General features: G+C 47.1%; 4 protein-coding genes across 5 annotated transcripts in view; 3 read left to right on the top strand and 1 right to left on the bottom strand.

The window, feature by feature from the left end:
• The window catches only part of AURKAIP1 (aurora kinase A interacting protein 1), a 180,256-nt gene that overhangs the window by 131,427 nt on the left and 22,495 nt on the right, over positions 1-26,334 (top strand). The window lies entirely within an intron of this gene.
• Positions 1,038-7,900, bottom strand: TMEM278 (transmembrane protein 278). Its single transcript, XM_074558544.1, has 2 exons — positions 6,162-7,900; positions 1,038-2,187 (listed from the first exon to the last, which is right to left on the bottom strand). The coding sequence occupies exons 1-2, from the start codon at positions 6,429-6,431 to the stop codon at positions 1,945-1,947; spliced, it is 513 nt and encodes a 170-aa protein (XP_074414645.1). The 5' UTR covers positions 6,432-7,900; the 3' UTR covers positions 1,038-1,944.
• On the top strand, positions 10,299-13,671 carry MRPL20 (mitochondrial ribosomal protein L20). Its single transcript, XM_074558343.1, has 4 exons — positions 10,299-10,615; positions 11,796-11,906; positions 12,170-12,247; positions 13,090-13,671. The coding sequence occupies exons 1-4, from the start codon at positions 10,529-10,531 to the stop codon at positions 13,264-13,266; spliced, it is 453 nt and encodes a 150-aa protein (XP_074414444.1). The 5' UTR covers positions 10,299-10,528; the 3' UTR covers positions 13,267-13,671.
• CCNL2 (cyclin L2) lies at positions 14,422-24,189 on the top strand. Of its 2 annotated transcripts, XM_014271863.3 has the most exons (11): positions 14,422-14,753; positions 15,518-15,592; positions 15,855-15,964; positions 16,274-16,394; positions 17,522-17,586; positions 20,316-20,415; positions 20,509-20,613; positions 20,815-20,956; positions 21,626-21,743; positions 21,826-21,918; positions 23,420-24,189. In XM_014271863.3, exons 1-11 carry the CDS (start codon positions 14,487-14,489, stop codon positions 23,811-23,813), a joined length of 1,590 nt encoding a protein of 529 aa, XP_014127338.3. In that variant the 5' UTR covers positions 14,422-14,486; the 3' UTR covers positions 23,814-24,189. The 2 variants fall into 2 exon arrangements, with proteins under 2 accessions (XP_014127338.3, XP_026653126.2); XM_026797325.2 differs by lacking the exons at positions 14,422-14,753; positions 15,518-15,592; positions 15,855-15,964 and adding an exon at positions 18,292-18,405 and having other exon boundaries at positions 16,274-17,586.

Below are 26,334 nucleotides of genomic sequence, written 5' to 3'. Positions count from 1 at the left end.
TGCTGTGCAGTGGCTCAGCACCAGGACAGTTTTGTTGCTTCTTGATATAATTGTTTTTTCTCTCTCCTTCAAGGCTGTTCTGGGATAAAAAAATTGATTTTTTTGGTCTCTTGTCTCTCCTTTTAATCAATATCTTGCTCTGGAGTGGCTCAGCACCAGCACAGCTTTGCTGCTCCTTGGTGGGATGAATCCAGCTTCACCCTGGAGCTGCAGCACTGCTGGGAATTTTTTATCCCTCAAAAATTAATATATTAAATGCATTAAATTCATATATTAAATGAATTTAATTCAAATTCAAGGAATAAAATTCATTATATATATATATATATAATATATATATAAAATATTAAATACTTTGTGGAGTATTTTGTATTTTATATTTTATATTTATTTTATATTTTATATGTTATATGTTATATTTTATATGTTATATTTTATATTTTATATTTTATTTTTTATTTTTTATTTTTTATATTTTATATTTTTATTTTATATTTTTTATTTTATATATATTAAATGCCAACTGAAATACAGTTTTGCTTTCTTGGGGGAGGCTGTAGCAAATAACTCTGGGTTTCTCTGCAGCCCTGCCAGGCTGAAGGATGTTTTCCTTTTAAAAGCAGTTGGATTAAACAACAGGTGAGCAAAACATATCAAATATCTGCACCCAGTGAGCAGACAGAGCCCTCAGGCAAAACCTTGTTATCCTGCAGCAGATCTCCCTGCCTGGAACAGAACTTTCCTGTTTTTCTTCAGTCTTGTCAGAAAATGTCAGGTTATTTGTCAAACCAAATAAAAAAACCTCCTTTTTTTCCCCCCCTCCAGTTCACTCCCCCCTGTAGCCACCCCTGGTTATTCCTCTGGGTGGTATCAGGGCAAACAGCAGGAAAAAATCAATCAGAAAATTGATTTTTTGAAAATAAAATTAAAAGAAAATCCTCAGAAAGAGAACAAAAATTCCGTTTTACCTCACAGTGCTACCGAGTGAGAGCAAGGGGTGGTTCTGGGGCAGCAGCATTTGAGACACAACAAACTCCTCAGGGGGATTGGGCACAAAATTTATTTGTACAGAAAACTGGGAATGGCTCTGAAGGGGACAAGGGGACAGCAGGCAGTGATGGCAGGAACAACACCGAAAACAACACCAAAAACAACACCAAAAACACCAAAACCAACACCAAAACCAACAGCAGAGATGGTTTAGGGGGTGGAGCTGCCCTGCCCACCCCATACCTGTCCCAGGCTGTGTTTTCACTCAGTTGGAGTTTTTTGGGATAAACCACAGGGTGATTTGGAAGGATGAAGATGAAGCTGTCCTGGGATTTTTGGGATAAACCCCAGGGTGATCTGGAAGGATGAAGCTGCCTTGGGATTTTTGGGATAAAGCACAGGGTGATTTCCTTGATTTAGGAGGATGAAGCTGCCCTGCCCAACCCACACCTGTCCCACACTATGTCTCCATTCCATTGCAGATTTTGGGGATTTTTGGGATAAAGCACAGAGTGATTTAGGAGGATGAAGCTTCCCTGGGATTTTTGGGGTTAACCAGAAGGTGATTTAGGAGGATGAAGCTGCCCTGGGATTTTGGGGATAAACCACAGGGGGATTTAAGAGGATGAAGCTGCCCTGCCCAGCCCACACCTGTCCCACACTGTGTCTCCATTCCATTGCAGATTTTGGGGATTTTTGGGATAAAGCACAGAGGGATTTGTAAGGATGAAGCTGCCCTGCTCACCCCACACCTCTCCCACACTGTGTCTCCATTCCATTGCAGATTTTTGGGATTTTTGGGGGATTTTTTGGGATACACCACAGCAGTGCCCAGGCTGAGCACAATGAAGGGCCGAGGATGATGATGATGATGATGATGATGATGATGATGATGATGATGATGATGATGATGATGACGGGGCGCAGGGAGGGGACCCCGCTGGTGCTGCAGGGTCACACCCAGGCCTTGAGCTGGCGGCTGCAGCCCCCGGCCCCGCAGCAGCGCCCCCCCTTGTAGAGGGCCAGGCTGTAGGGCTGGAAGCACACCAGCAGCTGCAGGCGCCGCGCCAGGCTGCAGTAGATGGCCATGGCCACCACCAGCAGCGGGGACATGATGACAAAGCCCAGGATGATGAGGGCAGAGGAGCTGTTGTCGTCCAGGAGGCTCTTGCAGTAGCGGGCGGAGGAGTGCAGCACCTGTGGGGGCACAGAGGGGGCACAGCCAGGGTCAGAACTTGGGGAAAAGAGCTCCAAAAAGTGACCAACAAAAAGCACCGTCTGCAATTCCCTGAAAGGTGGGCTTGGGGTGGGGTTCCTCTTTCTCCCAAAGGGAAATGACAGAACCAGAGGGCACAGCCTCAAGCTGCACCAAGGGAAATGCAGGTTGGATATTGGAAGTTTTTCACAGAAAGGTGATAAAGGGTTTTCCAGAAAGGGGATAAAGTTCTGGAATGGCTGCCCAGGGAGGTGCAGTCCCCATCCCTGGGTGTGTGTGACAAAGCCTGGGTGTGGCACTGGGTGCCAGGGCTGAGTTGAGGGGTTGGGTCAATGATCTTTAAGGTCTCTTTCAACCTGGTGATTTTGGGGGAATTCTGTGAATTTGGGGGAATTTTGGGAATTCCAGGCACCGAGGAGGTGCTGCAGTCCCCATCCCTGGGTGTGTGTGACAAAGCCTGGATGTGGCACTGGGGGCCAGGGCTGAGTTGAGGGACTGGGGCTGGGTTGGACTCAATGGTCTTTAAGGTTTCTTCCAACATGGGGACTCTGAGAATTTGGGGGAATTCTGTGAATTTGAGAGAATTTTGGGAATTCCCAGAAACTGGGGAAGTGGTGGAGTCACCATCCCTGGGTGTGGCACTGGGTGCCAGGGCTGAGTTGAGGGGCTGGGCTGGGTTGGACTCACTGATTTTCAAGGTCTCTTCCAACCTGGGGATTCTGAGAATTTGGGGGAATTCTGTGAATTTGGGAGAATTTAGGGAATTCCCAGGAAGCAGGGAGGTGCTGGAGTCACCATCCCTGGGTGCCAGGGTTTAGTTTAGGAGCTGGGGCTGGGTTGGATCAATGATCTTTAAGGTCTCTTCCAGCCTGGGGATTCTGAGAATTCTGTGATTCTGTGAATTCTGTGAGAAGTCCCCCATTAACCCAACCCTGCCAGAGCCACCCCTGTTATGTGATGTGGTGCTGACAGCAGTGGCCAAAACACCCCTGAGTTTCCAATGTTTACATGGAAAAAGAAAATATTTTTTCTTTTGCTCCCTCTCTCAAAGCTGAGCAATCCTCAGGCACAGTCTGTGACAGAAATCACATCTTAATCAAGCTTTTAATTCTCCCTGTGAGACAGGAGCACTGCACACTGACCCTGGAGCAGGGAACACTCATTTTATTCAGTCACCCAAGAGCATTGGATAGGCACAAACCAAATCAAAAAAACCTCCTGGTGCACATTGGTGTGGGTGGCACGACGCTGGGAAGAACAAAAAATAAGTAAATAAAATATCATCTATTTAATTTTATAAAACATATATTATAAATGTATATAATACGTATTTTATATGAATAAAAATAAGTATAAATAATATATCAATATATAAATAAAAATACATAAAAATACAGAAATCTGTTCTGCACAAACCAAATCCAAAAAACCTCTTGGTGCTATATTAGTGTGGGTGGCACAACATTGGGAAGAACAATAAATAAATAAATAAAATAACATCTATTTAATTTTATTTAAAAGATATTATACTATAAATTTATATAATATATCTTTTAATATAAATAAAATAAATATAAATTATATATAAATATATAAATATATAAATAAAAATAAATGAAAATAGAGAAATCTGTTAGATTCTGCAGACAGGTGCTGGTCATTCTGAGCTCTCCAGAGCCCTTTGTGTGCACTCATTTCTGCCTGGAAACCCTGCCAGAATTGACCACTTGCAAAGAAAAACCTCTCTGAGTGGTGCTCAGAGCCCTCCTTTCATGCTGGCACTCGCTTGTTCTGCACTCCAAATGCTGCAGGCAGCCTCTGACTTTATTCTTTCCTCCTTTCAGCAGCGAAAGGAACACAATCACGCTAAAACCCAACAATAAATCCACCTAATGGAGCTGCAGTGCAGAAATCAGCCCCTGGCTGCTGGGGAGCCGCTCAAAAACCGCGGCCCAAAGTCAGGGGCTGCTCTGCTGAAGCCACAATTTCTTGCTATGATTGCATTGAAGGAAAAGCTGAGTTTAAAAATCTCCTCACAGCTCCCAGCAGCTTTCACTTCTGGTGCACTTGGCTGTGCTCAAAAACATTCTGCATCTCCTCAAAGCCTCTGGGTGTGTGTGAAAAGCACAACTCGAGGTTTTCCAAGGTGAGGGAAGATGGAAGGGGCAGTTCTGGGAGGGTTTTTCCCATTTTCAGTCCCTGTTTATGACTTATGAAAAAGGCACATTGAGCTGGTGTAACAACCCAGGCCTGCAAGGAAAACAGGGAATTGTTTTTGGTCAGCTGATCCCAAAAATGTTTAAAGGAATATGGCAAGAAGGGATTGGTAAATAAGGAAATGATGCAATGCAGAGGGCAGCAAACAGAGCCTGGATGGACAAAGGAGGCTCAATTTTGGTGTGAGGAATGCACAGAATTGTTGGGAACAGCAATGTTAGATTGGCACGAGAAGGGGATTAGATATCCTGTCAGATTTTACTGATCCTAACTAGGCAGATCCTAATGGATCTTAAATTTAATTCAACAGAAAGCAGCAAACCCCACCAGAGCCCAGGCAGGGCTGTGAGCTCTCTGGAGCTCTCAGCGACAGAAATCCCAGGGAAGGGAGAAATAATTGTGAAATTAAAATGCAAACAGCAATTCCATCAGGACAGGGAGTGTGTTCACCTCACCTGGCACCTCTGCTTGGGGGACAGAACTCCAGGGCCCAATTTCCATGGGGACACAACTCCACCGCCCAATTTCTGTGGGGACACAACTCCAGGGCCCAATTTCTGTGGGGACACAACTCCACTGCCCAATTTCCATGGGGACACAACTCCACCGCCCAATTTCTGTGGGGACACAACTCCAGGGCCCAATTTCTGTGGGGACACAACTCCACCGCCCAATTTCCATGGGGACACAACTCCAGGGCCCAATTTCTGTGGGGACACAACTCCACTGCCCAATTTCCATGGGGACACAACTCCACTGCCCAATTTCCATGGGGACACAACTCCAGGGCCCAATTTCTGTGGGGACACAACTCCAGGGCCCAATTTCTGTGGGGACACAACTCCACTGCCCAATTTCTGTGGGGACACAACTCCAGGGCCCAATTTCTGTGGGGACACAACTCCATTGCCCGATTTCTGTGGGGACACAACTCCAGGGCCCAATTTCTGTGGGGACACAACTCCACTGCCCGATTTCTGTGGGGACACAACTCCAGGGCCCAATTTCTGTGGGGACACAACTCCACTGCCCAATTTCTGTGGGGACACAACTCCACTGCCCAGTTTCCGTGGGGACACAACTCCACTGCCCGATTTCTGTGGGGACACAACTCCAGGGCCCAATTTCTGTGGGGACACAACTCCACTGCCCAGTTTCCGTGGGGACACAACTCCACTGCCCAATTTCCATGGGGACACAACTCCAGGGCCCAATTTCTGTGGGGACACAACTCCAGGGCCCAATTTCTGTGGGGACACAACTCCACTGTCCGATTTCTGTGGGGACACAACTCGAGGGCCCAATTTCTGTGGGGACACAACTCCACTGCCCAGTTTCCGTGGGGACACAACTCCACTGCCCGATTTCTGTGGGGACACAACTCCAGGGCCCAATTTCTGTGGGGACACAACTCCACTGCCCAGTTTCTGTGGGGACACAACTCCACTGCCCAATTTCCGTGGGGACACAACTCCAGGGCCCAATTTCTGTGGGGACACAACTCCAGGGCCCAATTTCTGTGGGGACACAACTCCACCGCCCAATTTCTGTGGGGACACAACTCCACTGCCCAATATCCCACAATACCTGTCCTTGTCAGCCCAGGCTATTCACACAGGGAAAAATCTGTGCCCAAAGCCAAACCCTGGGGAGTTTTTCCTGTCCTTTCCAGGCACTGCTCAGCTGGGGCTTAGAGGGACCCTCAGGTGTGGCCCTGCCCTTGAGGAGTGGCCCTTACCTGGGAGTGGCACTGGAAGCCAAAGTAAACCACCACGATGGTAGGAAGGAGCACGACGGTGAAGATCACCAACATCAGGAGCAAATTCAGGAGGAAAACCAGGCAGTTCATGGTTCCTATCAGCAGGGTCCAGGCCAGGCAGCAGCAGGGGCTGCGGGGCTGCCTGGGCAGGAGCTGCTCGTCCATGTCGTACGGGGGGAGCCCAGGGATCATTCGGGATTTTTCCGACGGGATTTCTGCTCCAAAGTCCTCAGGCTCCTGGCCGGGCATCCTTCAAGGAGATCCACCAAGCCACGCTCTTATTCAAAACTATTTCCTTGCTTTTGGTCTGGCAGAGGTGGGAAGGAGCTTGCAAAGGGTTCTTCTGTCTCCTCCAGGAGCCCTCAGGCAGAGATCATTGTGGGGCAGCAAGGAAAGGTCTCCCCGCTCCCTGCTCAGCACAATTTGCTTCTTTCAGATGCTTTTCCCAGTCTCTCCCAAAGCAGATCTGCTGGAAGTTTGGCAGTGATTTTATTTTGGGTTAGAATCCCGAGTCCTGCTGAATTTTGCTGTTGTTTTTCCCAAAATTCCGATCCCAAGAGGTCCCAAAGGGTGGCTGTGACGGGCTTGGGCTGCTCAGTGGGCTTTGGTATCCCCCTCCACCTTGGAGCTCAGCTGGGTGGTCAGGATGTCAGGTTTGGGCTCAGAATTTCAGGCTTAGGTATTCAGAATATCAGGCTTAGATGTTCAGGATGTCAGGCTTAAATTCAGAATATCAGGCTCAGATGTTGAGAATATCAGGCTTAGGTTCAGAATATCAGCCTTAGATGTTCAGGCTTAGATCTTCAGGATTTCAGGCTCAGATGTTCAGAATATCAGCCTTAGGATGCTCAGGATGTCAGACTTAAATTCAGAATATCAGGCTTAGGTGCTCAGAATATCAGGCTTAGATGCTCAGGATGTCAGACTTAAATTCAGAATATCAGGCTCAGGTGTTGAGAATATCAGGCTGAGGTTCAGAATATCAGGCTCAGATGTTCAGAATATCAGGTTTAGGTGCTCAGAACATCAGGTTTAGGCACCCCCAGGCAGCTCCTTGTCTTCAAATCCCCTTTCCATGCTCTCCAGTGTATCCAAGCAGATGTTCGTGCCCAGGTGTCACCGCAGGGAGGTGAGCATGCAGAGGAAGGGCAGGAGCTGTTTCCCAGCCCTGGGGATGGCAGCAGTGTGTGGTGCTGTCACTGCAGCCACAGCCACTCGCTCCCAGCACTGAGGTCCCTTCTGAGCTCAGCTCTGCTGTGTTTACACAACAGCCTCAGTGCTCTCTGTGCCGGCCAATCCTTCACATCTGCCTCCCCACGCTCCAGCCATCCATCCCCGGGTCAACATGGTCCCTCTCCAACTTCAATTATTCTGCCTCTGGTTCATTTTCTAAAATTCCGCTCTAGATTAAATAAGGAAAAAAAAAACCCTAAGAGAAATGGATAATAATCACTGTATTCCTCAGAAATCATCTGTCCCCTGCAGTCATCTGGTATTGTTTGCAGAACATATTGATACTCTCGAAGAGGAGGCACAGCGATTATCAATTATTTCATCTCCCTCATAAGATCAATATTATTTAAGAATTTCAGCCCCATCTCCGTGCCTGTGCAGCCTCCAAGATAGAGTGGCAGTAATAAGAGAGAGAGATATTAAAAACACAGAGGGAAACAAGCTCTGAAGCAGAGAGCAGAGTGTGACAAGTCCATTTCCATCCTGTTCCCTCCCTGCACTCCAGGGCTGGATGGCTCCCAGGGGGGTTTGCAGGGCAGCAGCCTCCACTCAAGCTGCAAAATGTGAAATCTCTTCTCAGATCTGTCCAGACATCCCAGGGGAAATAACTGCTGGATCCATCCTGTTTTCAGGGCTGCACAGGCCAGAGAGAGCGTTAATAACAAAATCTGGAGCTGTGCAGGAAACCATAAATGTGACAAGTGGTAGGGAGCTCTGGGAGCCTCAGTGGTTCCTCTGCCTGTCTAAATTCTGCTTAGATTTAAAGACACAATATTTTTCGAATTTGAAGTGGCTAAAAAGGAGGAGTCACACAAACAGAAAGAACCCAAACTCAAAACTATAGGAAGAGAAATCAATTTTAGGCTTAAACCGTGGAAAGATTAACTCAGGGCTGGGCGGCTAAAAATCCTACAGCTGCTTTTACCATCTGCTGGTGATGGCACAGGGTGTGGTGAAATACAATTTAAGCATTCATAAAAGTGCCAAACATTCTAGGAAGCTTTGCTAAATCCAGGGAAACTTTCCAAAGTTCTTTTGCTGTCATGAAAATGTGTTTTAACCTTTTCAGGAAGGTCTGAAAATGTGTTTTAACCTTTTCAGGGAGGTCTGAAAATTGTGTGCTGTACATTTATTGTCTACTGGTTCTCGTAATAACCAAGTGAACTTTGTGTCAGAAAAACCTCAGTGATATTGAGAAAGATTTCTCTGAAATTTCCACATTCTTGACAAGAACTTTCCCAGAAGTGGGGAAGATCTTGATGATTGATGATGGAGCAGTTTATAATAGGAGCATGATTGCTTTGAGATGCTGGAAGTGGTGATGATTTTAAAAAAAATCCATCAGTTCTCTGACGCTGAGACTGCTGCTCCCATGGAATCATTTTCTGGCAGCACCATCTTGTGGTTTGCACAGTTCATAAATTTTCCATTTATGTGTCCCATTCTCCAACCCTAACCCTTGCAGGATGCTCTAAGCTTTGTATGCACTATGGAATCCTTCCAGCCACTGAAAACAACACCAAACCTGCTCACACTGATGGCTGGAGCACTGCTGGGGAGACAAAATCCCAAACTCCTCGCTGAGCTGGCTCCAAGCAGCCCAGCTCCTTTTTCCAGGGGGTTTTGGTACAAGCCCGGTGTGTGTGCCTGCTCCCAGCTGAGCTGTGGGTTTGGGCTGCCTCGGTCACACCTCAGGCAGGCGGTGAGGGCACATCAGAGGGCTGGGATCAGGTAAAGGTTCTTCACCCCAAGGTGAAGGTTTCTGGTGGCCTGAGAGAATGGCTGGAGCTGTGTCAGGGAAGGTTTAGCTTGGATTTTGGGAAAGATTTTTCCCCCAGAGAGTTCTGGGGCACTGCCCAGGCTCCCCAGGTATTGAAGTTGGAGGGAGAAGACCTATCCTTGTTGATCAGCATCGACTCCGTTTATTCACTCAATCAATCACCTTTTATAACCGTGTTAATTAAGTTCATGCATATTGCAAACCCGAGCTCACAATAGGTCAGAGATAACACACCAACCTCTCCTTATGTTTCCAATACCAAGATTTAGGTTCTCTAAATTATTTTTGCTTTCCCAAAACAGCCAAAGATTGAATATCTACTTGTTATGAGAAAGCTGCCTGAGAACTCTGGTGTGCAAGGTTCTCAAGGCCTTCATGTTTGTCACTTTTACTTGTAATTAAAAACAACCTGAGAACCTCTGCTGTTTACAGAAACCGGCTGTGAGAATTTTACTCCTCACAGCTGCCTTCTAAGCCATTTCTGAAAAAATCTCCAACACCCAGGGAATGAGACCTCCAGGAGGGTTTGGACAACACTCTCAGGGGGGCACAGGGTGGGATTTTGGGGTGTCTGTGCAGGGCTGGGGACTGGGCTGGAGGATCCCTGTGGGTCCTTTCCAGTTCAGGATATTCCGTGATTCCATGGCTGAACTCAGGCTGAGGCAGAGGATGCCCAGCACGGGGAAAAGCCACTGTGCTGTGAGAGAGGACATGAGGGAGGTGAAAAAGCCGGAGAATGACCGGGAAAAGGGCTGGGGACACGACCGGAGGAAGGGCAAGGGGAAGATCGGGAGAAGGGGGAAGAACTGGAGGAAGCGCTGGAAGAACAACCGGGAAGGATCTGGGCAAGGACCGGGGAAAGGACCGGGAAGGCTCGCGGGATGGACCGGGGGAAGAACCGGGGAAAAGGCTGGAAGAAGGACCGGAGGAAGGACTAGAGGAAGGCTCAGGGGAAGGACTGGAGGAAAAACCACAGGAAGGACCGGAGGAAGAATCGGGGGAAGGACTAGGAAGGCTCGGGTGCAGAAACGGAGGAAGGATCAGAAGAAGGACCGGAGGAGGGACTGGAAAAAGGACGGGGAAGGCTGGGGGCAGGATCAGAGGAAGAACCGAGGGAAGGTCCAAAGGAAGCTCCGGGAACGCTCGGGACAGGATCAGGGGAAGCCCGGCCAGGCTCGGGGACAGGATCAGAGGAAGAACCGGGGGCCGGCTCAGAAGAAGCCCGGCCAAGCTCGAAGGCAGGCCCAGGGAGGGCCGTGCAGGTCGGTGCCGCCCCGGAAGGGAGGGAGGAAAGCAGGAACACAGGAAAGCAGGCAGGCACCGTGCCGCAGCCATGGTGGTGCTGAGCGCGGCGCGCTGGCTGCGCAGTCGCCTCACGGATCGCTTCTGGAGGGTGCAGGAGGTGCTCAAGTACGCGCGGGTGAGTGCGGGGTCCCCGCCGCTGTCCCCGCGTCCCCCAGCACTGCCCTGTGTCCCGGGCACGGTCCCGGAGCCGGGAATGCCCCAGCCCTGCAGGGCTGGAAGGGCTTTAGAGCGGCTTGAGGGGTCTCTGCCCACAGCAGGCCGGGAATGCCCCAGCCCTGCAGGGCTGGAAGGGCTCTGGAGCGGCCTGAGGGGTCTCTGCCCATAGCAGGCCGGGAATGCCCCAGCCCTGCAGGGCTGGAAGGGCTCTGGAGCGGTCTGAGGGGTCTCTGCCCACAGCAGGGCTGGCACCGGCTGCGCTCGGAGCTCCCTTGTCCACCCGAACCATCCCGGGCTTTTCTCCTGCTGTAAAGTGAGAAATAAATTCACTAAACACAGCCGGGCTGGTTGTGGGTCCTTCTGAGTGTTTTTGCTTGCTTTGTTTTACTGGGCAAAGAAAAAATGAACCTTGTTCTCAAGTGCATTTTGGATGTCAGCTGGAGTTCAAGCTGCTGTGCCGAGGTTAGGAATGAACCTTTCTCAAGGGCATCCTAAGCACTGTGATAAAATTCTTAAAATTACATCTTGCTGTAATGCTGAGATAGAAAAAGTTGAAGGAAATGAGAATATTTTGGTTTTGTAGCACCTAAGCAGCCCACAGTATCAGTTATTCCTGGTGCAGCACTGGCTGCTTTCTCCTGTGTTGCATTACAGGGATGGCAGAGGACAAATTTAATTTTTTTTTTTCTGTTTGATAATTTTTTTTTTCTGTTTGATAAATGTTCCTTCCTCATCCCTGTGTTCATACAGACACAACAGAGGGGAGCTGAGGAATGAGAATAAATATGTGAATTCAGTGTATGATTTTGTAATTGCCTTTCCCACAGAAGCACAGCCCAAAGCGAGGCCTGGTTTTGCCTCTGCTAAACTGAGATTTTTCCGCCCTGCTCCAACTCCTCAGCTTCAGATTTTTCATGAAAAAAAATATATTTCCATGCTATTATATTCCATATGATACTATTTTTCATATATTTCCACGATAAAAAGAATATTTTCATTATGTGCCAGCTGAAGGCTTAGGGGGTGCTTGTGAAGGTTTCCGTGATCATTATTATGCAGAACTGAGAATGCAAATGAGCTTTATTAGTGTTCTATATTTAAATCTAATTAAATAAGACCATTATGGGTTTTTTTTGCAGCATTTTCGAGGCAGGAAGAACCGCTGCTACAAGCTGGCAGTGAGGAGCGTCCGCAGGGCTTTTGTGAAGTCCACCAAGGCCAGGAGGGAGAAGAAGAGATTCCTCAGAGCGGTAAAGAGCAAAATGTTGGGTGGAAATATCAAAATGAGAGCTAGGCAGGAGTGAAACAGCTGCTTTTCTTATTCTGGGGGGGTTTATTTTAAAAAAATCAGTGAAAAGTTGGAGTTTAAAGCAGCATTTTCTTGTGGGTCCCTTCAAGCTCAGGATATTCTATGAAAATATTATAATTTATATTTATATGTAATAAGTGTGAGCAGACAAGGGTTTATTTTAAAGTGTTTCATCATGCAATATATTGATTTTTACACCTTCAGCTCTGGATCACAAGGATTGAAGCAGCTTCCCTTGAACATGGTTTGAAGTACCCAGCCTTCATAGGCAACCTGGCCAAGGTAATGATGTGGTTTGGAGGATAATTATTTACTAATTAGAGAGATGAAAGGCTTGTGAAAGCAGTTCCATCCACTTCAGGAACTAAGTTCTGCCCTAAACTATTTCTCTTCCCTTTTATCCTGGTGAACATTATGGCTCTACCTCATGTTATGTCCCCAAAACTTAGGAATGGGATTTTTAAAATGCTTTTTTGTGGGCATAAAGTAACAGCTGCTCTTCCTTTTTACTTCAAGAAATTTAAAACCACAAAGCTTGTGTTAGCAAAAAACCTCAAAAATCTAAGAAATCCTTATTCTTTTCATGATAATTGTGAAAAGAATTGTTGTCCCCTGTTTATAAAGCAAGCTTGAATTTGTTTCAGTTTGGTGATTCTGTTTTAATTTTTTTGAGCTGAAATAGATGCTATGGATTAACCTGGCCTTGAGGCAGAATTAGAGATTTTTCTTCAGTGCTTGGTTTCTACCAGAAAAACTTTAGAGCAAGTCAGGAAATAATTTTTACATGGTGCATTAATGAGACATCCATGGCCAGGGAGTGTCTGATAGTCTTAAACAGCTCCAAATTGCACAGGGTAGAAAAAAGTTAATCTCCTTTAAGACCTCAGGTCTTAAGCCTTAAGAGTGTTTAATCATACTTAATGAAGGGTGTTTATATAAACAGTAAAGAGTGTTCATTATTTTTAATAGTGTTCATTATATTTAATACATTTAATTTTATTTAATACTAAAATTTTACTACGTTTAATAAAATCTATTTAAATTAAATATATTTAAAACTAAGCATTGCGGTGTTGCTCCTAAAAATCGCAGTCCTTAACCAACAATTTTTTTCTTGCCTTTAGTCCCAGGTGGAGCTGAACAGGAAAGTTCTGGCTGACTTGGCTATTTATGAGCCAAAGACATTCAAATCCCTGGCAGCTTTAGCCCAGAGGAGGAGACAGGAAGGGTTCCTGGCTGCCCTGGGAGATGGAAAAGAACCTGAGGGGATATTTTCACGAATTGTGCACCACCCCTATTGATATCAGAGCCTGTGTGTGTGTTTTAGAAGCAGGGGTTTGATTGTGAAGCAAAAACCTGCCGTGGGACTGCTGCTGAAAAATGGAAAATGTGGAACAAATCCTCTGAGGATCGTGTGGGTGTGAAGCTTCTCCTTGATGGCTTTTTCCCTGTGTTGTTGTCACTGAAACCTGTTAAATTAAAAGCACACTTCAAGGTTAGCAGTCAGGCCACACAGTGGCTTAATAAAGGTATTTTTTTTTTTTTGGTAACTGCTAGTAGAAAATAAACTTTATTTGTGTGGTGAATGCAGAGAACACAGCTGGGATGGGGGGAAATGTTGACCCTCACAGGTGGAGCCTGGGAGTTAAGGATACTCATAGTTTGTACTTTAAAGATTTAATAAAGAGATTTTTATGGAAAACTGCCATGGGGAAAGAATTTGTGTTAATTTTGGCGCTTCATTGGGAAAACACAGCCAGGGGATGGAGGGAAGGCAGGATGTCAACCCTGACACACAGCCCTTGTGTTAAGGACACATATAAGAACTTACAAAGATAATTTTAAGAACTTTATAAGAACTTATAAATGTAATTTTTTTTGTAATTGCTGTGGAAAAAAAAGAATTGTGGTGAGTTCTGGCAATGCGCAGCAAAAACCAGCCCAGAGTGTGAGGGAGATGTCAGCCCTCAGGTGAAGGACAAACATAACCTGTTCTGTTAAGGACTTTAATATTAAACATATTTTTGTTGGTAAGTGCTACAGGGAAACAATTTTTGTGGTGAAATTCTAGCACTGCATGGGGAAAACCCAACCGGGGTGGGGAGCGGCATGGTGGCCCTCACTCACGAACCTCAAGTTAAGGACACGCATAGTGTGAATTTTTAGGGAATTAACAAAGATACCTAACTCGGTGAGAGTATCGTGTGTTTTTTTAGGGAGTTAACAAAGATATTTAACTCGGTGAGAGCGTCGTGTGTTTTTTTAGGGAGTTAACAAAGATATTTAACTCGGTGACCGCTCAGTCCCAGCCCCTTCACGCCCGTCCCCGCGCGGCCCCGCCCTGTCCGGATTCCCGGCCGCTGCGTCACCGCGCCACGCGCGGCCCGGGCGGCGTCCTGCGTCACGGCTTCTCAGCCAATCAGCGGCCGCGGTCCCGCCGAGCTCCGCCAATCGGCGTCGGGCGGATGCGGGTGGGGGAAGGAGACGAAGCGCGGAGCCAGCGAGGCGGCGGCGGCACAAAATGGCGGCGGCGGCAGGCGGCGGCCCCGCGGGCCCTCAGGCGGCCGGCGCGGCTCCCGCCCCGGTACCGGGTCCCGGCGCGGTGCTGATCGGCGACCGGCTGTACTCGGGCGTGCTGATTACGCTGGAGAACTGCCTACTGCCCGAGCACACGCTGCGCTTCACGCCTTCCATGAGCAGCGGCCTAGACCCGGACACCGAGACCGAGCTGCGCGTCACCGGCTGCGAGCTCATCCAGGCGGCCGGGATCCTGCTGCGGCTGCCGCAGGTGGGGCGGGGCGCGGGCAGGGATGGGGCCAGGACTCAGCAGGGCTAGGCTGGGCTCTTCTTTGTGCGATCTCCCGGTTACCGGGCGGGCAGGCCCCGAGGCCTCCCCGCAGTTACCGGCCGGGCAGGCCGCGGGGCCGCCCGGTGTGTGGGGCTCGTTCGGGGCCGCTCGGGGCTCGTTCCGGGCCGTTCAGAGCCGCTGGCTGCCGGATGCGGTGATGTCAGCGCCGCCCCCGCCGCCTCCGCGTGGGGATTGTGCAAAGGCGGATTTCCTAAGGCTCCTCTGCAGCCCCGGTGACCTCGGCGAGGTTTTTGTTTCCACGGAGAATTTCAGGCCAAACAACCTCGTTGCTCTCTGAGAGTAAAACTTTCCGAGCCTTAGCATATTCAAATGTATGCAAATCATGACGCGATTAGAGTGCTCCTCACTTTCCACGCCCAAAAAGCAAATATTTTTCTGACGTACTTTCATAACTTTGAATTTTATTTGGTTTTCGGAATTTTCTTGTTTTTTATTATTAATTTAATAGTTTAGAGCGTATTTCCACATATTTTATAAAAGAAAATTAGGATTTGCCGCCTATTTGACTTGTAGGCAGTATTTAAAGCATTGATAGCATTAATTACTTTAGCAACACAAGTTTTCTTCAGATACCATTAAACTTCCTCTCATGCTTAGTTAATCTTCTGGATCTCAAATCTATTAAAATTTCTCTTTGGAATTGGTAGTTTTGCTCATGGCTGTTGTGATGATCTCATTTTTAGGTGGCTATGGCTACAGGACAGGTGCTATTCCAGCGTTTCTTTTACACCAAGTCTTTTGTGAAGCATTCCATGGAGGTAAGAAGGCATTAAATGACATTTTTTGCCATATTTATCTTCTGATCTCTCTTGGCAAGCTGTTATCTGATTGTGATCAGTGTTAGGAACTTGTCTGGAGTTTATAGTTATAGAGAAAGATATTTAGTAGTGATTTTTGTCAAATATTTTATTTTTTTGGGAGGTTTTTCCTTCATTATCCATCCTTAAACTGTTGTAAGAGCTCAGTTCCTGAAGTGGAAATGAAATAGAGAAAATATTGTATTTTATGCTCATTTCTCAGCATGTTTCCATGGCCTGTGTCCATCTGGCATCCAAAATTGAGGAAGCCCCCAGACGCATTCGGGACGTGATCAATGTGTTCCATCGCCTCAGACACCTGAGGGAGAAAAAGTAAGCTGAGAATTCAGAATTATCTGAGTTATCTCTGTTGTATTTAAATTATTAAGCTCATTATTAACTATTATTATGGTGCTATTATTAAACAATAACATCATTCCCTGTTTCATAAATCAGGAAATATTTCAGAGTGATCTCATGAAATGAGCTGACCTGTTTTAATAAATCAATATTTTTGGTGTTATAAATAATGATTTTTTTATTATCTTTACACAATTCAACCTGAGTTTTCCTTACACAATTCAACCTGAGTTTTCCTAAGGGTTAAGATGATAATTTTTTGAGTTTGACCTTGTCTTGCAGAAAACCTGTGCCTCTAATATTGGATCAAGAATATGTGAACTTGAAGAATCAAATAATTAAGGCAGAAAGAAGAGTGTTGAAGGAGTTGGGATTTTGTGTTCACGTGAAGCACCCTCATAAGGTTTGTACTTTGTAAATTCACTCCTTAATCAAAGTTTTGTGTTCTGTAAAGCTCTGAGGAGGCTGCCTGGAAGCTCTGTGGATGATGATCAGTGAACTCAGTGAGATTTAGTTTCTTACCATCCTGATGTTTTCTTTCTCATTTAAGAGACTCTTACTAATTGCTCTCGTATCACTGCTGAGTGACGGCGAGGTGGCTGCAGGTGCTCATTATTCCTGGAAGGCAAATTGGATCAGTAGGTAGCTGTGGTGGTGGAAAACATCACCTCAATTTAGGTTCCCCCAAGCAGGGAGCCGTTTGGAGGCCTGGGCTTGTCGTGGTCACTCGTGCTGAGGTATTAAAGATCTCTGAGACACTTTGGAGTGTGTTACAGCCACGCTCAGGCTTGGCTAGAACTGAGGCAAGGCTCCAGTAAAAGTAACAAATATCAGAGTGGATGATACTTGAAAGATACAATTGCCTCAAATGTTTAAATTGTGCCTTAGCTGGTAAAAGAACTTGGATTTCTGTGCCAGCACAATTGGGGATCTTGCTCTTCTCTGCTCTAAAAAACTCCTGTTCAGAGCTGCCTTTTTGAGCTTCTTGACATTCAGAATTCCCTTTTGTCACCCACCCCAGAGGGCAGCTCTGGTTTATTAGTGGGGTGAATTGTGCCATTATCCTTCCTCTCTGCAGCCTTGTTTTCCTTGCAAACCTGAGGAAAACCCCTCAGAGCTGAACAAACCCTGGCACGGTGTTAGATCTGTTCTCTGCAAGCACTGCCAGCTTCCCTCGCTGCTGATTGCACCAGGCTGCAGCTAAAAAGGATTTGTGGGGTTTGTAGGAGAACAAAATCCATCCACAGAATCCCTAAATGAAAATGCCTAAATGAAAATCAACCCACAAAATCCCTGAATCAAAATCCATCACAAAATCCCCGAACCAAACCCAGGTGGAGACAAGGCCAGGACAGAAGGGCTCAGCAGGTCAGAGCTGGTGTGGATAAACATGGGGATGGTGCAGACTCTTGGTGTGTGGAGTGTTTTAGGCCTTGAAAGAGGATCACAGATGCCTCATGGATGTCCCTCTGCAGTGAGCAGGTGGCTCTGCAGATGCTGGTTAATAACTCAATGACCCATATCTTCCAGATAATCGTTATGTACCTTCAGGTATTAGAATGTGAACGTAACCAACACCTGGTCCAGACCTCATGGTAAGTTGATTTTCTTTGTTCTAAGAGACCAGAAGGGGCAGTAGCAGAAATATGTCACTTGAGGCACTGGGCAGGATTGCTCAGCAGTGCTTGGGGCCACCCCAGACAGCTCCACTGTCCTTGGTGTGCCCCAAACTTCCCAAAAGTTGAGCGGCCTCTTAAGTTGGAGGCAGTGTTTTAATGGTAAGGTAGCTTTCCACCCTGACTCCTCACTTCCCTCCTCTCTGCTCTCACTTTCCAGCTGAAGGGAAAAGCTTGGGTGGGTTTAGAGTTGTTCCCTCGGGGTTTTCTTCAGGGTTAATTCAAGTTTGTTCCCAGTGCTGGGAAATGGCTTTTCCCAGGGCCTGAGTTTGATTTCAGGTGTATCTAAAGCTCAGCACAGATAAATTTCTTTTATCTATGTGGATAATGCAAGATGTCAGCTTCTAAGAGTGGATAGATGGATAGCCTGCATTCATATTAGCCAAGAAATGTTCTCTGCCTTATTGCTCTCATTAATAAATATTTACTCGGGGGTGGGAAGCTTCTGTAAAATCCCACATCTTAGACTTTACCAAATAATCCTTTTTTAACAATAAATAAAAAAACCCCACCACCTTTAGTGAATCCAAAGACCATATTTCTGCTGACTGAACTGTCTGGTACTGTGAGCTGTGTGTAGAGAACCAGTTTTGACTTTTCTTTTCTGTACTCTTTTGATCAAAGGGTAGCCTCTGAGGGTAAGTGACTAAGACTTCTCCTCTGCTGCCCATGGTGCAGGGATAGCTGCCGTCTTCAGTCAACCCAAAGCTCTCCCAAGAGAAGGCTGGCTCTAGACAGGTGGTATATACATGATAGTAGAGTAACTGGCCAACTGCTTCTTGTGCTTTTATTTTTTTATTTTACTCTGCATTTTTTTTTTTGATTGTTTGTATATTTGATAACCTGAGCGTTGAAGTTTTGAATTAATTTTTTTTTTAAATTGTTCTATTTCTCTTAACTGTTATAATGTGGTGTGTTTATTATATGATAAAGTGAATTAAGGTGGGGTTTAAAGCTTTTAAAAGGGATGAATTAACAACGAAAAGTCAATAGTTTGAAAGATACAATTATCTGAAATGTTTAAATGAAAATAGCAGTACATGTGTGAAGCTTGGAGACCAAATGTGCTATTTAGAGACACTTGCCAGAAGCATTGCATGGAGCAGTGGAATGGGATTTTGGACTGCCAGAATCTGTTGGTTATGGAAGGAGGGAGGGGAGGGACAGGGAGGGAATTACCCCAGTTGGGAGAGGGGTCAGATGTTCCAATAACTCATCTCTGTGCTCGTGTTTGTTGCTTCCAGTACCCAAAAACTGGTGGGTATCCAGTATAACTGGTTTTTGAAATGTGCATTTTTACAACATGACCTTTTTCTTAAGCTATTGTGACAAGGATTCATTTCCTCCTGTGTCTGGCTGAGCCCACAGGGAAGATGTGCAGAGGCCAAACTTGGAATCTGGTGTGGTTCTCAATTTGGCAAATCAGAAAAAAATCACTTTGGAGCTTCCAGATGTTCAAAGTCAACCTTTCCTTTGTAATTCCTTTAGCCAAAAGGTTTGTGCTCTCTTTGCAGTGGGTTTAGAAGTTCCTTTCTCCCAGAAAGATGGGCTAATGTTGCTTTTTTGGGGCAGCAGTTGCTGTTTGTGTAAACAGGAATTGAGGACAGGTGGGAGTTGGGAACTCTGGGATTCCAATCCCTCCTCTCTGTCCTTGCAGGTGCCTGTGGTCTCTGCTTGGATACCTTGGGGGTCACTGAATCCTTGTATACTGGGTACCCACATGGTTCATTATTATTTAAAGTATTATTTTAAGGACTTTTCTTATGTCTGGTTTTAGTTTTTCTCATCTGATATTTTATTGACATATGTGCTCTCAAGTCTAGATCTTCTAAAGCACATCAGCTGAGAGATTCACAGGAATTTACTTTGTGTGTTTAAGATTTAACAACAAATAATGCTTCATTGTACTGACTGGAATATGTGCAATATTTTACAGTTTTCTCATTCTGTGAATATTCATTTTAAGCAACCTTACTGAAATGGGACAATTTGGAAACCTTATTTCATGTGCCACAGAGGAGATCTGCCTGAACTCTGACTGTTCTTCTGAACTGATCTTCCCAAACACCCTGATTTCTCCTATGGCTGACTTTTTGCATCAAAAAGAATTCAGTTCTGGATGGAAATGGACCCTGAAACCCCGCTGGAAGTTGAGCTGTGCTGAAGAGGATTTCATTTCATGGCAGAACTGCTCCAGGAGCTGCAGCTTTTACCACACACCTGGTCCTGCCCTGTTGCAGGGGGACATGTGAACCTAAAATTCTATTTCTGAGTATTTCTGAGCACACTGTATGTTGTCTTGATGAAAAGAACTTGTTTATTGCATGAGAGCAGGCCAGTAGAGATCCAGCAGCAAAAGTGAAGTTAAAATTGGTTCTCTTCTCACCACTGAATTTGCAGCAGTCAGACTTTGTTTCTGTCACACATCCCTCCCCTTGAGGGATTTAATTTTTAGTTATTCCTTTTATTTTTCTTGTAGTAAAACCATTCAGCTTCTCTTTAGATTTACAGGAATAGAATGTTGAAGTCTAGTAACTGAATGCAGAAAGAAATAGCCCTTATAGAAGTAAAACCAAGCCAAAACCCCAAAACAAGAGCCCCAAAGAGCTTTGCAGTGCCTTGCAACCTCCTGCTCTCGTGTTTTTCAGGAACTACATGAACGACAGCCTGAGAACTGATGTGTTTGTGAGGTTCCAGCCAGAGAGCATTGCCTGTGCCTGCATTTACCTGGCAGCCAGGACACTGGAGGTGAGCCACACTTTGATGGATTTGGGGTTTTTTTCAAGCCTTTTTAACAGGAGGAGAAATCTGAGCTTTGTCTGTCTCTCTCTCTCCTTTCAGATCCCTCTTCCAAATCGCCCACATTGGTTTTTACTGTTTGGAGCAACAGAGGAAGAAATTCAAGAAATCTGCTTAAAAATCTTGCAGCTGTACACAAGGAAAAAGGTTTGGTTCTTTTTCATGTTGGGAGCCCTCAGTGAAGGCTGCAGGAGTTGGAGAATTTGAGCTTGTTTAAAACCACAGCTGCAAGCCTGGAAGTGAACAAAGAGCAGTCAAAGGCTGGAACCCCTTGAATTTTCATTCCTCTCCCTGGGAATGGGTAAGCAGGAAATTCAGCTCTCACAAGCAGTGCTCCTGTGTTCACAGGTGGATTTATCTGATCTGGAAAGTAAAATAGAAAAGAAGAAATTGGCCATCGAAGAGGCAAAAGCACAAGCTAAAGGTCTGGTACCTGAGGGAGTTCCAAGCTTGGATAACACATCAGGATTTTCCCCCATCCCAAAAAATGGTAAATAGTGGATAACTCATTTTTAATAACTCTTTCACATCTTTCATGTATATTTACCCTTTTGGGAAGCTTTTACAAGTGTGGTTTGGAGTTTGTTGGGGATTTTTTTAAGATGGCTCCTAGCACTACTCAACTGGCAGGGTTTGAATAGCAGTAGCTTTGTGATTTCTTGAATCAGATAAAAGCTAAAATCAAATTAGTCTGAAATTAAGACTAGTTTAAACCCATATAGGCCAGGGGCTTGCTTTTATGTGGATTTGGCAGTAAACTCAAATCCTTGCCCTTGGCACGTTGTGCTGATGCAATATTGAAGCAGAGCTGCTCTGGCAGGGGTAACATTTTGGGATGTTGGGTGAGGAATTTGTTGGTTAAAGTTTCCAGTCTGGTGCAGTCTCACCTAGAAGACAAAATTCACCATCTTCTCCCCCAATTTACCCTTTAAACAATGCAGAATAATTGGCAAGGAGAGTGGGTTTGCTGCCTTTTCTTGCAGTGACTTCAATACTTTGGCAGAAACATTTCAGGTGAACTTCTGCCTTCTGTGAACTTGTTGAGATCTGCTTGTGGGTGGCTGTGTGAGCAAAGCCCAGCTGGGCAGAGCTGGGGTGAGGGGAGCCTCAAGTCCTTTCAGGTACTTTCCAAAGAGGTAACAAAAGCTTCTTCTTGCAGAGTCTCCAAAAGAGGTGAAAGGAAACAAACCCTCACCCCTACCTGTGCAGGCCATGAAGAATGCAAAAAGGAAAACAGAGGGAGCCAAGAGAACCAGCTCCAGCAGCCCAGTAAATGGGTAAGGTTTTATGAGCAAACAGCTGATTTTTATCCCATGAGTACTCAAAGCAGAATAACTGAGAGTTCTTTGTGTCTGGCAGTGTCCAGAAAGGAAGAGAGAGCAGGAGTCGAAGTGGAAGCAGAGATCAGAGTTACTCAAGGTCCCCATCGAGGTCTGCATCCCCCAAGCACAGGTAGGGTGTGATCCCAGCCCCTCCAGTCCCATTTCCCAGTGATCCCAGCCCCTCCAGTCTCATTTCCCAGTGATCCCAGTCCCTCCAGTCCCATTTCCCAGTGATCCCAGCCCCTCCAGTCCCATTTCCCAGTGATCCCAGCCCCTCCAGTCTCATTTCCCAGTGATCCCAGTCCCTCCCGTCCCATTTCCCAGTGATCCCAGCCCCTCCAGTCCCATTTCCCAGTGATCCCAGCCCCTCCAGTCCCATTTCCCAGTGATCCCAGTCCCTCCAGTCCCATTTCCCAGTGATCCCAGTCCCTCCCGTCCCATTTCCCAGTGATCCCAGCCCCTCCCGTCCCATTTCCCAGTGATCCCAGCCCCTCCAGTCCCATTTCCCAGTGATCCCAGTCCCTCCAGTCCCATTTCCCAGTGATCCCAGTCCCTCCAGTCCCATTTCCCAGTGATCCCAGCCCCTCCCAGTGCCAGATTTGATAATCCATCACCAACAGGCTGAGGGGACCCAGCAGGGTTTGCTCCCAGTCCCTCCCAGTCTGATTTCCCAGTGCCAGCTTTGATAATCCATCACCAGGAGGCTGAGGGGATCCAGCTGTGTGTGTTCACAGCATTACTGGAACTGGAGTTCCTAAAAAATCAGCGTTTTTACTGCAGCCAGATGGAAGCTTAGGACACAAGATGAGTTGTCGTGGTAGAACAGCAAAATGCAGAAGGACATTCTTCAAATGCAAAATGCAAAAGAATGGTCTTAAAATTCAAAATGCAGAAAGGCGGTCTTAAAATTCAAAATACAGAATTCCCTTATATTCAATATTTAATTCCCTTGAATTCTTAAAATTCAAAATACAGAAGGAAGGTCTTAAAATTCAAAATATATATACAGAAAATCCAAAATGCAGAATGGCATTCTTAAAAATTCAGAATGCAGAAGGGCATTCTTAAAATTCCAAATATAGAAGGACACTTTTAAAATCCCAAATATAGAAGGACGTTCTTAAAATTCAAAATACAGAAGGAAGGTCTTAAAATTCAAAATATATATACAGAAAATTCAAAATGCACAATGGCATTCTTAAAAATTCAGAATGCAGAAGGGCATTCTTAAAATTCCAAATATAGAAGGACACTTAAAATTCCAAATATAGAAGGATGTTCTTAAAATTCAAAATGCAGAAGGGTGGTCTTCAAATTCCAAATATAGAAGGACGTTCTTAAAATTCGAAGTACAGCAGGATGTTCTTCAAATTCAGGGAAATGGCAAAATGAGGAAGGACATTCTTCAAGTTCAAAATACAGAAAGACGTTCTTCAAATTCAAGGGAATAGTGAAATGCAGAAGGACGTTCTTAAAATGCAAAATATGGAAGGACATTCTTCAAATGCAAAATGCGTTCTTCCAATTCAAAATGAGGACGGAAGGTCTTAAAACCCAAGAAAGCAGCAAAATGCAGAACGAAGTTGTTGTAATTGAAGACAAAACCACGTTTGCTGTGTTTTCCCTTGCAGGAAGAGCGAGAGCTACTCCACGTCCAGCGGCTCCAAGTCCCAGAGCCGCTCTCGGAGCCGCAGCGATTCCCCCCCCAGGCAGTTCAACCACAGCTCCGCCTACAAGGGCTCCAAGGGCCGCGGCTACAAGAAATCCAAGGAGTACAGCAAGTACCAGGGCGGGCACAAGGGGCGCCGCTCCCGCTCCAGGAGCTCCTCCCGCTCCCGCAGCCGCTCCCGAGAGCGCCCCGAGCACGCGGGCAAGTACAAGAAGAAGGGGCAGGGACACTACTACCGCAACCACCGGCACGAGAGAGCGCGCTCCTACGAGAGAGGGCACCGCTACGACAGGGACAGGGACAGGGACAGGGAGAGGGACAGGGAGCACCCCGGGCACAGCCGGCACCGCCGGTGAGGGACACAGAGCAGCCCGGGCACAGCTGGTGAGACAGAGCAGCCTGGGCACAGCCAGCACCGCCGGTGAGGGACACAGAGCAGCCCGGGCACAGCTGGTGAGACAGACAGAGCAGCCTGGGCACAGCCGGCACCGCCGGTGAGACACACAGAGCAGCCTGGGCACAGCTGGTGAGACAGAGCAGCCTGGGCACAGCTGGTGAGAGACAGAGCAGCCTGGGCACAGCTGGTGAGAGACAGAGCAGCCTGGGCACAGCTGGTGAGACAGACAGACAGAGCAGCCCGGGCACAGCTGGTGAGACAGACAGACAGACAGAGCAGCCCGGGCACAGCTGGTGAGACAGACACACAGAGCAGCCTGGGCACAGCTGGTGAGACAGACAGAGCAGCCTGGGCACAGCTGGTGAGACAGACACACAGAGCAGCCTGGGCACAGCTGGTGAGACAGACAGAGCAGCCCGGGCACAGCTGGTGAGACAGACAGAGCAGCCCGGGCACAGCTGGTGAGACAGACACACAGAGCAGCCTGGGCACAGCTGGTGAGGGACACAGAGCAGCCTGGGCACAGCTGGTGAGGGACACAGAGCAGCCCGGGCACAGCTGGTGAGACAGACAGAGCAGCCCGGGCACAGCTGGTGAGACAGAGCAGCCCGGGCACAGCTGGTGAGACAGAGCAGCCCGGGCACAGCTGGTGAGACAGACACACAGAGCAGCCTGGGCACAGCTGGTGAGACAGACAGACACACAGAGCAGCCCTGGGCACAGCTGGTGAGACACAGAGCAGCCTGGGCACAGCTGGTGAGACACAGACAGAGCAGCCTGGGCACAGCTGGTGAGACAGACAGACAGAGCAGCCTGGGCACAGCTGGTGAGACAGACAGAGCAGCCTGGGCACAGCTGGTGAGACAGACAGACACACAGAGCAGCCTGGGCACAGCTGGTGAGACAGAGCAGCCTGGGCACAGCTGGTGAGACAGACAGACAGAGCAGCCTGGGCACAGCTGGTCAGACAGACAGAGCAGCCCGGGCACAGCTGGCACTGCCAGTGAGACAGGCAGAGAGCAGCCCTGGCACAGCTGGTGAGCCCCCCGGGGCTGCTCCTGGGGATTTCTCACTGGTGAGCCCTTCCTGGGGGGGATTCCTGCTGGGGCTGCTTCCCAAGGGAATTCCTGGGGCTGCTTCCCAAGGGAATTCCTGCCAGTGAGCTCCTGAGCTGCTTCTGAGGGAGTTCCTGCTGGTGAGCCCTTCTTGGGCTGCTCCCAAGGGAATTCCTGCTGGTGAGCCCCCACTGGGGCTGCTCCCAAGGGAATTCCTGCTGGTGAGCCCCTGGGCCGCTTCCCGAAGGTCCTGCTGGAGCTGATTCCCAAAGGAATTCTCCTGGTGAGCCCCCACTGGAGCTGCTTCCTGGAATTCCCAGAGAGAATTCCCTCTGGTGAGCTGGGTGCTTCCTGAGGGAATTCCCTCTGGTGATCTGGGGTTGCTTCCTGATGGAATTCTCTCTCTGGCACCCCGGGCACAGAGCTGGGAGCTGCTTCCCCAGGGAATGCCCACCAGGGCTGCTCTCTGAGGGGTTTCCCTCCAGCACCCAGGCACAGTTGGTGAGCTGGGGCTGCTTCCCTTGGTGCTGGTGAACCAGCAGAGCCCATTCCCCATTGTGCAGGGTTAATGTGGCTCCTGAGCCAGCACTTTGTGCTCATCCCTGACCCCAGAGCAGAGCCTGGCAGGTGATGTTGGCAGTGCCACTGTCACCCTCCCTTGGAGCTCCTGTCCTGCTGCCCAGCATTCCCATCCTCGGGGTGCTGTGCCCAGCAGCTCTTCCCTGTGGGGCTGGGAAGCTCCTCAGCCCCCCAGCAATGCTTTGGTGCTACCAATGCCCTCTCTCCATGCTGGCTCGGTGATGTTGTACAGGTGGGAGGTGATTTTTTTTTTTTAGTCCTGTTGCCTATATTAGGTTCTCTGTGTATATATATATATATATATATATATTTTGCAGTGTTACAGTATGGGAAAATGGCTTTCCTAGCCTTTACACTTTACCCACAATGTAAATAAGCATTTGTTTAATACAGGTGAAGATATATACAGAAAAATTCAAAAACTTGAATTCTATCAAAAGGAAAAAAAAAAAAACTTGTGTAGAAAATTCTGATAAATGTGAAAGTATTTAGCTCTGTGCATTGAGAGTAGAATATTTTTATCTGTGCAATGCTGTGTGCAGGCCACCAGCTCAGAAGACGTTTCCTATATATCCATTTGAAGTGGTTGAAAATTCTTGACTCAGGATCTTTGAAGAATTGGTAGTTTGTCAGTCTGCATGCTTGATGAACAGAGCAATTAAAAACTCAATTAGCAGAGCCCCACAGCCCAGTAGTATCAGTTCTAGTGGTATATCTGAGCTGTTACTCTCATGCTCCCTAATTTCATTAAAGTATTTGATTTTCTATTACATTCACTCGAGTTTCTTATGAGCTCCCCCACTTGTGCCTACTCATAAGGAAAGAAATTGCTGCAAAATGAAGAGA

Source organism: Zonotrichia albicollis, chromosome 25 (assembly GCF_047830755.1).
Source record: "Zonotrichia albicollis isolate bZonAlb1 chromosome 25, bZonAlb1.hap1, whole genome shotgun sequence".
In the NCBI taxonomy this organism is placed as follows: domain Eukaryota; kingdom Metazoa; phylum Chordata; class Aves; order Passeriformes; family Passerellidae; genus Zonotrichia; species Zonotrichia albicollis.
Note: the sequence above shows the minus strand (reverse complement) of the source record. Positions and strands in the feature narration are given on the sequence as shown.

Bases quoted from the DNA above. Each gene is read 5' to 3' on its own strand.
- CCNL2 (XM_014271863.3), top strand. From the start codon at position 14,487: ATGGCGGCGGCGGCAGGCGGCGGCCCCGCGGGCCCTCAGGCGGCCGGC. The intron at 20,416-20,508 runs GTGAGCCACACT...CTCTCCTTTCAG, and splicing joins TGGCAGCCAGGACACTGGAG to ATCCCTCTTCCAAATCGCCC. The intron at 20,957-21,625 runs GTAAATAGTGGA...TTCTTCTTGCAG, and splicing joins TTCCCCCATCCCAAAAAATG to AGTCTCCAAAAGAGGTGAAA.
- TMEM278 (XM_074558544.1), bottom strand. From the start codon at position 6,431: ATGCCCGGCCAGGAGCCTGAGGACTTTGGAGCAGAAATCCCGTCGGAA. The intron at 2,188-6,161 runs GTAAGGGCCACT...GTGCCCCCACAG, and splicing joins GCTTCCAGTGCCACTCCCAG to GTGCTGCACTCCTCCGCCCG.
- MRPL20 (XM_074558343.1), top strand. From the start codon at position 10,529: ATGGTGGTGCTGAGCGCGGCGCGCTGGCTGCGCAGTCGCCTCACGGAT. The intron at 10,616-11,795 runs GTGAGTGCGGGG...TTTTTTTTGCAG, and splicing joins AGGTGCTCAAGTACGCGCGG to CATTTTCGAGGCAGGAAGAA. The intron at 11,907-12,169 runs GTAAAGAGCAAA...TTACACCTTCAG, and splicing joins AGAAGAGATTCCTCAGAGCG to CTCTGGATCACAAGGATTGA.